At 41.1% G+C, this 12,259-nt stretch overlaps 1 protein-coding gene across 2 annotated transcripts in view; it reads right to left on the bottom strand.

The window, feature by feature from the left end:
* LOC139447092 (UDP-glucose:glycoprotein glucosyltransferase 1-like) overlaps positions 1 to 12,259 on the bottom strand; it is a 68,132-nt gene that overhangs the window by 24,742 nt on the left and 31,131 nt on the right. For both annotated transcript variants that reach the window (XM_071228251.1, XM_071228252.1), the window contains 8 exons: positions 10,214 to 10,333; positions 8,457 to 8,542; positions 7,681 to 7,816; positions 5,740 to 5,868; positions 3,998 to 4,162; positions 3,621 to 3,744; positions 3,366 to 3,464; positions 3,175 to 3,269 (listed from right to left, as the gene is read on the bottom strand). In XM_071228251.1, the coding sequence (XP_071084352.1) occupies positions 3,175 to 3,269; positions 3,366 to 3,464; positions 3,621 to 3,744; positions 3,998 to 4,162; positions 5,740 to 5,868; positions 7,681 to 7,816; positions 8,457 to 8,542; positions 10,214 to 10,333 (954 nt within the window). The remainder of the gene's footprint in view (positions 1 to 3,174; positions 3,270 to 3,365; positions 3,465 to 3,620; positions 3,745 to 3,997; positions 4,163 to 5,739; positions 5,869 to 7,680; positions 7,817 to 8,456; positions 8,543 to 10,213; positions 10,334 to 12,259) is intronic.

Below are 12,259 nucleotides of genomic sequence, written 5' to 3'. Positions count from 1 at the left end.
GAGAGACAGCATGGATATACACAGACAGCACTCAGCATTCATCATGTAGTAGAATGTACAGAGAGACAGCATGGATATACACAGACAGCACTCAGCATTCATCATGTAGTAGAATCTACAGACATCACTCAGCATTCATCATGTAGTAGAATCTACAGACATCACTCAGCATTCATCATGTAGTAGAATGTACAGAGAGACAGCATGGATATACACAGACAGCACTCAGCATTCATCATGTAGTAGAATGTAGTGAGACAGCATGGATATACACAGACAGCACTCAGCATTCATCATGTAGTAGAATGTACAGAGAGACAGCATGGATATACACAGACAGCACTCAGCATTCATCACGTAGTAGAATGTACAGACATCACTCAGCATTCATCATGTAGTAGAATGTACAGAGAGACAGCATGGATATACACAGACAGCACTCAGCATTCATCATGTAGTAGAATCTACAGACAGCACTCAGCATTCATCATGTAGTAGAATGTGCAGAGAGACAGCATGGATATACACAGACAGCACTCAGCATTCATCATGTAGTAGAATGTACAGAGAGACAGCATGGATATACACAGACAGCACTCAGCATTCATCATGTAGTAGAATGTACAGAGAGACAGCATGGATATACACAGACAGCACTCAGCATTCATCATGTAGTAGAATGTACAGAGAGACAGCATGGATATACACAGACATCACTCAGCATTCATCATGTAGTAGAATCTACAGACATCACTCAGCATTCATCATGTAGTAGAATCTACAGACATCACTCAGCATTCATCATGTAGTAGAATGTACAGAGAGACAGTATGGATATACACAGACAGCACTCAGCATTCATCATGTAGTAGAATGTACAGAGAGACAGCATGGATATACACAGACAGCACTCAGCATTCATCATGTAGTAGAATGTACAGAGAGACAGCATGGATATACACAGACAGCACTCAGCATTCATCATGTAGTAGAATGTACAGAGAGACAGCATGGATATACACAGACATCACTCAGCATTCATCATGTAGTAGAATCTACAGACAGCACTCAGCATTCATCATGTAGTAGAATGTGCAGAGAGACAGCATGGATATACCCAGACAGCACTCAGCATTCATCATGTAGTAGAATGTACAGAGAGACAGCATGGATATACACAGACAGCACTCAGCATTCATCATGTAGTAGAATCTACAGACATCACTCAGCATTCATCATGTAGTAGAATCTACAGACATCACTCAGCATTCATCATGTAGTAGAATGTACAGAGAGACAGTATGGATATACACAGACATCAGTCAGCATTCATCATGTAGTAGAATGTACAGAGAGACAGTATGGATATACACAGACATCACTCAGCATTCATCATGTAGTAGAATCTATAGACATCACTCAGCATTCATCATGTAGTAGAATGTACAGACATCACTCAGCATTCATCATGTAGTAGAATGTACAGACATCACTCAGCATTCATCATGTAGTAGAATGTACAGAGAGAGTGTATATCCATACTGTCTCTCTGTACATTCTACTACATGATGAATGCTGACTGATGTCTGGGTATATCCATGCTGTCTCTCCAGACAGCACTCAGCATTCATCATGTAGTAGAATGTACAGAGAGACAGCATGGATATACACAGACAGCACTCAGCATTCATCATGTAGTAGAATCTACAGACAGCACTCAGCATTCATCATGTAGTAGAATGTACAGAGAGACAGCATGGATATACCCAGACAGCACTCAGCATTCATCATGTAGTAGAATGTACAGAGAGACAGCATGGATATACACAGACAGCACTCAGCATTCATCACGTAGTAGAATGTACAGAGAGACAGCATGGATATACACAGACAGCACTCAGCATTCATCATGTAGTAGAATGTACAGAGAGACAGTATGGATATACACAGACAGCACTCAGCATTCATCACGTAGTAGAATGTACAGAGAGACAGTATGAATATACACAGACAGCACTCAGCATTCATCATGTAGAAGAATGTAGTGAGACAGCATGGATATACACAGACATCACTCAGCATTCATCATGTAGTAGAATGTACAGAGAGACAGTATGGATATACACAGACAGCACTCAGCATTCATCATATAGTAGAATCTACAGACATCACTCAGCATTCATCATGTAGTAGAATGTACAGAGAGACAGCATGGATATACACAGACAGCACTCAACACTCATCATGTAGTAGAATCTACAGACAGCACTCAGCATTCATCATGTAGTAGAATGTACAGAGAGACAGCATGGATATACACAGACAGCACTCAGCATTCATCATGTAGTAGAATCTACAGACATCACTCAGCATTCATCATGTAGTAGAATCTACAGACATCACTCAGCATTCATCATGTAGTAGAATGTACAGAGAGACAGTATGGATATACACAGACAGCACTCAGCATTCATCATGTAGTAGAATGTACAGAGAGACAGCATGGATATACACAGACAGCACTCAGCATTCATCATGTAGTAGAATCTACAGACATCACTCAGCATTCATCATGTAGTAGAATCTACAGACATCACTCAGCATTCATCATGTAGTAGAATCTACAGACATCACTCAGCATTCATCATGTAGTAGAATGTACAGAGAGACAGCATGGATATACACAGACATCACTCAGCATTCATCATGTAGTAGAATCTACAGACATCACTCAACATTCATCATGTAGTAGAATGTACAGAGAGACAGCATGGATATACACAGACAGCACTCAGCATTCATCATGTAGTAGAATGTACAGACATCACTCAGCATTCATCATGTAGTAGAATGTACAGAGAGACAGCATGGATATACACAGACAGCACTCAGCATTCATCATGTAGTAGAATGTACAGACATCACTCAGCATTCATCATGTAGTAGAATCTACAGACATCACTCAGCATTCATCATGTAGTAGAATGTACAGACATCACTCAGCATTCATCATGTAGTAGAATGTACAGAGAGACAGTATGGATATACAATATACTTGTGTAGTAGAATCTACAGACATCACTCAGCTACAATCATGTAGTAGAATGTAGAGACACAGCACTCTTAATCTATTCATACAACAGAAAAACAATTCGGAAAAACGTTTGCTCTCACCAGATGTTTGATGGCATTGTACATGAGTTGTCTCCCTTGTGTAGTCTCCAGATCAGCCACAACCCACATGCTGACAGATCGCAGTGCTTCCTCCTCTGTCAACAACACAGGGGAACAGTTTCATAAACAATGCTGAGGTGATGGCCATATAGTCAAACTATCTACAAAAGTCACTGGTCACAGATACTCACCTCGGCGGGTCAGGTATTTCATGTTGTCAGCCATAATGGAGGCCATATCTCTTGCATTCATCATGCTAAACGTAGCTGTGTCGTGGAGGATTTCGCTGTCTACAAAGAAACACAGACCATGATGAAAGATCCAGGCAAACTTCCTTCCCACATCAAATACAGACTGGGATGAATGGCTTTAGGGAACCTAGGTTCACAAGAGCTGATACTGCAAAGATCAAACCCTGACACAAGAAGGCCAAGTGAGCTGCTCACCTATATTCTCTGACAGGTCCAAAGATTTGGCAGCAGTGGAGAGAATCCTGGAGTTGAGGCGAGGGAGGACATTATCTTTCTCCATCAGCCAGTCCAGGACGTTCATGCTGTCATACAGCTCCCCCTGATGGCAGACGCAAACATAGCAACAAGGAGGAGACTATGATGGCATGCACTTACATGCAAACACCAACTATTTATAATTAATCTGTACTTTTTCAAAAGAACACAAAACAATTACTATGAAAACTGTATCAAGTATGACCAAAAGTACTGATGAAATCATAAATCATTTGTAACGTTACTGGCTGGTTGGTAAACTTTTACAACACAAAACATGGCTCTGACCATGGAGTCCCTCCAGGTGAGCTACTCACATGATACACCGCCTTCTGTACAGAGGGCGTGGCCTTCAGTATCTCATTGACCACCCCCTCCTCGAAAGAGTCCTGGGCCAAGTACTGCTTCTTCAAGGGGCTGCCGTTCATCAGGACCTGGGGGAAGCCACTCAGTCCCGAGTGGGCCACAAACTCATTCCCACTCTGTAACATTACATCATTACATCAAGATCATCAAACACTTACTGGGGGGGGAGGAACAGAAAACACGGCTGTATTGCAGGTATGTGTGGAATACAAAACACACTATGTTAATGATGAATTATAACAGTTTGAATTGTTTATGTATTGTTTTACACCACAAATATTTATGCACATCACTGGTTGATATCCTGAGCGATGTCTCAGCCACTGATATGCAATCAACCAGGTCACCGAAACCTGAACACAAGTTGAGGTAAATCACTTCTTCCATGTGTCACAATAAATGCACAAGACCTACTCTTAACCAAGTGCACCAGGGGTAATCTGATATAGACAAGATATCACATGCCTGAAAGGAAACAGATAAGATCATGGCCTTGAATTCATATTCATCCATTCTCCTTGTCTATCCGGGGTACATGTTTCTTATCAACTTACCAATCAACTCAACTCGAAAGGTTGCACAGGAATCAAGCATGCACGAATACGGTGTTAGTGTTGGGCGTCTCAATATGCGTGATTCCTGTGCAACCTTTCGAGTTGAGTTTGGTTGAGTTGATTGGTTCAACTGTGTCATATGGCCCTGTGATGCAGGGGTAGTATTATGCAGATGGCTGTTACAATGAATACTCATTCCACCTGTGACGAACAGGTCGGGATGTTGATGAAATATAGTGATAGCTAAATAGACAGATTTTTTATTCATGCACCGATTGTCTTTAAATGTAATATCCAGTTATGTATGACTGTTTAATAATTTCATACCAACTCTGACTGGAGTAGGTCCAATAGTTTTTCAGATATTGTAGTAAACGTCGGTACCTTAAATTACCTTCCAGACTATATCTGATGATGTCATCTCTTTTGTGTATTCAGGAGAATCTTGAGTGTTTCAAGACCATACTGGTAATAATGGCACTCAACGTTGATTTTGGTATTTTGGAATTCCATTGCAATGTCTTTCTTCGCTTTTATGCCTGCATCAACAGCATTTAGGATAAAATTGTTTGATAGGCATTACTTAGAAGTTGAAGGCTTGCTTGACAAGGGCATAAGGATGAATACAGTACTAAAGAAGTTGTTATCCATAAATTGTGTCTACTTTAGCATTTATGATGATAAATTTTGTATCTAGACTGATAGCGTTCCTCTTACTACTGCCCGCCATTGTAGCCCGCGCAAGTGAACTGACACTTTGACACAATCTAGTGATGTTTACTTGTTTGTTTTACAGGTAGGGTCAGTCTAATTACAGGTAAGATTAACATAAAGCATGATTAACAAGGTTAAATCTTCACCGCTGATTGTGTTGATTCTAAGCTCATTGCGTATAGCCAACTGTCAGTGAGATTTCTCAGTTTGCACATGTCACTAATTAGTTGTATTTGGGCTTGTCGGGGATTAGATATCAGTTCACTATATATAAGTTAGTTTGCTGTAGAGAGTTTGTTTTATACTAACATTTTATATGATAACATAGAGGAGATAAATTAGGGATTTTGTAACAGTTCATTGTATTCGCTCTATCCGTGTCCTACTGTAACATGTCACACAAGATATGTAAGTGCAGCACCAACCTTCCTCACGTCATTATAGTCGGTGTCATCCCCAAACACCAGTTCCTTGTCTTCCCCCGGGTACTGGACAGAGAACTCTGCAATCACAGCCTCTGCCGTGACTTCACCTGTGCCGATCTTCTCATACACCTACAACACCAAGTGCCAGAATATTGCTGATATTCTCATACACCTACAACATCAAGTACCAGAATACTGCCCATCTTCTCATACACCTACAACTCAAGTACCAGAATATTGCTGATATTCTCATTCACCTACAACACCAAGTACCAGAATACTGGCCATCTTCTCATACACCTACAACATCAAGTACCAGAATACTGCCCATCTTCTCATACACCTACAACATCAAGTACCAGAATATTGCTGATATTCTCATTCACCTACAACACCAAGTACCAGAATACTGCCCATCTTCTCATACACCTACAACACCAAGTACTACAATACTGGACATCTTCTCATACACCTACAACATCAAGTACCAGAATACTGCCCATCTTCTTATACACCTACAACACCAAGTACCAGAATACTGCCCATCTTCTCATACACCTACAACACCAAGTACTACAATACTGGCCATCTTCTCATACACCTACAACTTCAAGTACCAGAATACTGCCCATCTTCTCATACACCTACAACTTCAAGTACCAGAATACTGCCCATCTTCTCATACACCTTCAACACCAAGTACCAGAATATTGCCGATATTCTCATACACCTACAACACCAAGTGCCAGAATATTGCAGATATTCTCATATACCCACAACACCAAGTACCAGAATATTGCCGATATTCTCATACACCTACAACATCAAGTACCAGAATACTGGCCATCTTCTCATACACCTACAACACCAAGTACTACAATACTGGCCATCTTCTCATACACCTACAACACCAAGTACCAGAATACTGGCCATCTTCTCATACACCTACAACACCAAGTACCAGAATACTGCCCATCTTCTCATACACCTACAACACCAAGTACTACAATACTGCCCATCCTCTCATACACCTACAACACCAAGTACCAGAATACTGGCCATCTTCTCATACACTTACAACATCAAGTACCAGAATACTGCCCATCTTCTCATACACCTACAACACCAAGTACTACAATACTGGCCATCTTCTCATACACCTACAACTTCAAGTACCAGAATACTGCCCATCTTCTCATACACCTACAACTTCAAGTACCAGAATATTGCCCATCTTCTCATGCACCTACAACACCAAGTACCAGAATACTGCCCATCTTCTCATACACCTACAACACCAAGTACTACAATACTGGCCATCTTCTCATACACCTACAACACCAAGTACCAGAATACTGCCCATCTTCTCATACACCTACAACACGAAGTACTACAATACTGGCCATCTTCTCATACACCTACAACACCAAGTACCAGAATACTGCCCATCTTCTCATACACCTACAACATCAAGTACCAGAATACTGCTCATGTCCTCATGTTACAGTGGGAAAATGTTGTCAGAGATGTAACATACCACATACCTTTTTAACATTTCAAACTGGATATCTACCTTCAACCAGGATATATACCTTGAATATGGATACCTACCTCCCAGCTGGTTATCTACCTTCAAACTGGATATCTATCTTCAACAAGGATACATACCTTCAACCAGGATATATACCTTGAATATGGATACCTACCTTCCAGCTGGTTATCTACCTTCAATCACAATATCTACCTTCAACCAGGATATATACCTTGAATATGGATACCTACCTTCATTTAGGACATCCACCTTCAATCCATCTGGGCCATGTTCCATCAAGTCATTGTACTGCTGCAACTCTTGCATATCAACGTATGTAACAGCAGTGGCACAATGACTGAGAATGGCTTGTGAAGCACAAGGACTGACATATGTCTATCTACACTCACATCTGTAATGAATGACACAGCTCGGGACACACTGTCATCGATCTGGATGAAGTTGAAGGCACGAGCAAACGCCACGCTGGCATCAGAATTCCCATTGACACTGTCATCACTGTTGCTGACAAGAACAATCCCCAGCCTAGAACACAAAATACATACAAAGTAGAAGACCTTGGAACACAGAACCTTCAAAGGAGGACTCCTCGTCACCATCTGCAATACTGTATCAGCCCCTGTATGGATCTATTGACATGACATGTTCCCAGCACCTCATTCTTGTAGCAACTGCCGACCAACAAGAAGCTAGGGTGTCTGCAACCTGTGACATGGGTGTCCTTGTACAAAACAACCTTAGCGCTACAACTGCCCTAAGTTTATGGTAAGGTATGGGAGTTACGATCACCTTAGTGCTAAGATTGCTTAGTACACCGGTACCGTGGCTGACTGTGTGTTATCATATCCCACTGGGGCATATGCAGTTGCTCTTGCTATCAACCACTGGTTGATATTCCCAACTCAATTATCTATAGGCCACAATACTATACCTGGAATACTGTTGACTATGCTGTAAACATTCACAAACTCAACACATCAACTTAAAATATAGCTTGAGGCTGGATTCAATACATGTTGTTGCATTGTTAGAAAGGGGACTTGGCAAAAGCATTTAATTCAAGTCATATTCCAATTAGAAGTGCATTTGTACATACCAGGAGCTTAGTTTCACTGACACAGTGGAGCATTATACTTTAATTACGAAAGCTTATGTCCTGTCTCACCTTATGGGGGCCTTGTGTACATAGAAAGCCTCGGCCATTTTGATAAGTTCCTTACTCGTGGGATCAGCTGGATCCACAATAAAAACCTGAAATATTCCATGTAGAGTTACACAAGATGCCACAGTACCAAGAAGAGACCTGTATCAACATTCTTACCATTCTGAGGTAGCGGCAGAGAAACAGAAACCTGTCAACACAGACAGGTGTCCTACCTGGTAGGCTTACATCTTTTATTCTGAAAATGTGTCATAAACAATAGCCAAATCAACACTCAGAATTACAGATTGTTTATAATACAAGAAAGAATGGTGCAAGTTAGGGAGAGAATGTTGTTCTACATCATGGTCATTATAGAGTCTTTGGTGGGGATATTTGACTATGGGATTATCATAAATACATGCATTGCCAATTTGTTCATAGTGTGTTTCTATGTTTTGCTGTAACGTGAAATGTGCTGTATAAATGATCCCACATTTCTGTGAGACATTACAACAATGAGAGGAAGACATGTACTTCTTTCAGCCACTCGTGGCAAGAAAGCTCCTGAGTATACTTTACAAGCTCTTCATTGACTATTGTAGAGGGATGGAGTGAGTATGTTTTACAAGCTCTTCATTGACTATTGTAGAGGGATGGAGTGAGTATGTTTTACAAGCTCTTCATTGACTATTGTAGAGGGATGGAGTGAGTATACTTTACAAGCTCTTCATTGACTATTGTAGAGGGATGGAGTGAGTATGTTTTACAAGCTCTTCATTGACTATTGTAGAGGGATGGAGTGAGTATGTTTTACAAGCTCTTCATTGACTATTGTAGAGGGATGGAGTGAGTATGTTTTACAAGCTCTTCATTGACTATTGTAGAGGGATGGAGTGAGTATGTTTTACAAGCTCTTCATTGACTATTGTAGAGGGATGGAGTGAGTGTTTACATCGGTTTTAGTAATATTACTGCAACATGCCAGCACGAGGGAACAACATGAGTTAGTGTCATTTCTGTATTTATTGTCAGGACCTATGATCCAGTGTTTATTCCTGGCTGGAACTGTTTTGCATCAACTTTTCTTTTCCAAAACTGTTTCAAATGTCACTCTTCGAAGTCTCTTCATTGTGATGGTTGAACCAGCGTATATACTTTAAGATTAACAGGTAGGGGTTTGTTTCTGGGGCTTTGTATACACACACCAATACAGTGCTGACAGTGCTCTTTTCTGTTCAGTCTTTTTGTTAATGTTGGTACTTTTTGCATTTTCAAAGTAGCAGGGACATGAAGGTTGGGTTAATTAGTGGAGAACACCTCATAAGCTGGTACACATTAGGTAGTGAACTTGCAACTTTCGTTATTTCTTTTTATCAAGTTTTCAATGTTTGTGTTTCCAAGGCAACATCTGACTTGTGTTCGAAAGAGAGTAGGCTTATAGTCTGGTGCTTAACTCATAAGCTGTTGATACTATTGTAAAAGTTTGCGTGAAATTTCGACAGATGTGGAGCTGGTGCCTCTTGTTATTCATGACATGTTTGATTTTGTGGCTTTATTATACGCACATAGACAAAAGTATTTGGTTGAATTTTTCAATAATAGGTTGCACTGGTGCATGTTTTGTATGCTAAGTAAAGGCCTTTTTTTTAAGTTGCAGCTAGATGTGTGCAGCTCGAAACAAGTGCATTGGCTATTCTGTTCAGAAACATCTGATAGTTTCATAATAATGAAAAACATTCGAAGATTGAACTTAATAATCATTGACATCATATACTAACAAGATGGAAGATGTTCTTTCGAAGATGTCTGAGCATGCCAGGGAAGGTGGGCCGTAGAATGTCCTGGATGCTACCCGGCCATCCCTTGTATTCCTTGTCCTTCTCCAGGTCGTTGAGGTACTGCAACATACAGGGACATACAGTACTGCAACATACAGGGACATACAGTACTGCAACATACAGGGACATACAGTGCTGCCACATACAGGGACATACAGTACTGCAACATACAGGGACATACAGTACTGCCACATACAGGGACATACAGTACTGCAACATACAGGGACATACAGTACTGCAACATACAAGGACATACAGTACTGCAACATACAGGGACATACAGTACTGCAACATACAGGGACATACACAACTGCCACATACAGGGACATACAGTATTGCAACATACTGGGACATACAGTATTGCAACATACAGGGACATACAGTACTGCCACATACAGGGACATACTGAACTGCAACATACAGGGACATACAGTACTGCCACATACAGGGACATACACAACTGCCACATACAGGGACATACAGTACTGCAACATACTGGGACATACAGTACTGCCCCATACAGGGACATACAGTACTGCAACATACAGGGACATACAGTATTGCAACATACAGGGACATACACAACTGCCACATACAGGGACATACAGTATTGCAACATACTGGGACATACAGTATTGCAACATACAGGGACATACAGTACTGCCACATACAGGGACATACTGAACTGCAACATACAGGGACATACAGTACTGCCACATACAGGGACATACACAACTGCCACATACAGGGACATACAGAACTGCCACATACAGGGACATACAGTATTGCAACATACTGAGACATACAGTACTGCAACATACAGGGACATACACAACTGCCACATACAGGGACATACAGAACTGCAACATACAGGGACATACAGAACTGCCACATACAGGGACATACAGTACTGCAATATACAGGGACATACAGTATTGCAACATACAGGGACATACAGTATTGCAACATACAGGGTCATACAGTACTGCAACATACAGGGACATACACAACTGCCACATACAGGGACATACAGAACTGCAACATACAGGGACATACAGTATTGCAATATACAGGGACATACAGTACTGTCAAATACTGTATTGCAACATACAGAACTGCCACATACAGGGACATACAGTACTGCAATATACAGGGACATACAGTACTGCAACATACAGGGACATACACAACTGCCACATACAGGGACATACAGAACTGTAACATACAGGGACATACAGTACTGCAACATACGGGGACATACAGTCCTATAGAACTGCAATATACAGGGACATTCAGTACTGCAACATACAAGGACATACAGTACTGCAACATACAGGGACATACAGAACTGCCACATACAGGGACATACAGTACTGCCACATACAGGGACATACAGTACTGCAACATACAGGGATATACAGTATTGCAACATACAGGGACATACAGTACTGCAACATACAGGGACATACAGTACTGCAACATACAGGGACATACAGAACTGCAACATACAGGGACATACAGTACTGCAACATACAAGGACATACAGTACTGCAACATACAGGGACATACAGTACTGCAACATACAAGGACATACAGTACTGCAACATACAGGGACATACAGTACTGCAACATACAGTACTGCAACATACAGGGACATACAGTACTGCAACATACAGGGACATACAGTACTGCAATATACAGGGACATACAGAACTGCAACATACAGGGACATACAGAACTGCCACATACAGGGACATACAGTACTGCAATATACAGGGACATACAGTACTGCAACATACGGGGACATACAGTACTATAGAACTGCAAAATACAGGGACATACAGAACTGCAACATACGGGGACATACAGTACTATAGAACTGCAATATACAGGGACATACAGTACTGCAACATACAGTACTGCAACATACAGGGACATACAGTACTGCAACATACAGGGACATACAGTACTGCAACATACAGTACT

Source organism: Haliotis cracherodii, unplaced genomic scaffold (assembly GCF_022045235.1).
Source record: "Haliotis cracherodii isolate W230 unplaced genomic scaffold, xgHalCrac1.p SCAF_7, whole genome shotgun sequence".
NCBI lineage: Eukaryota > Metazoa > Mollusca > Gastropoda > Lepetellida > Haliotidae > Haliotis > Haliotis cracherodii.
The sequence above is the reverse complement of the archived record's forward strand: the minus strand, read 5'-3'. Positions and strand labels throughout refer to the sequence as shown.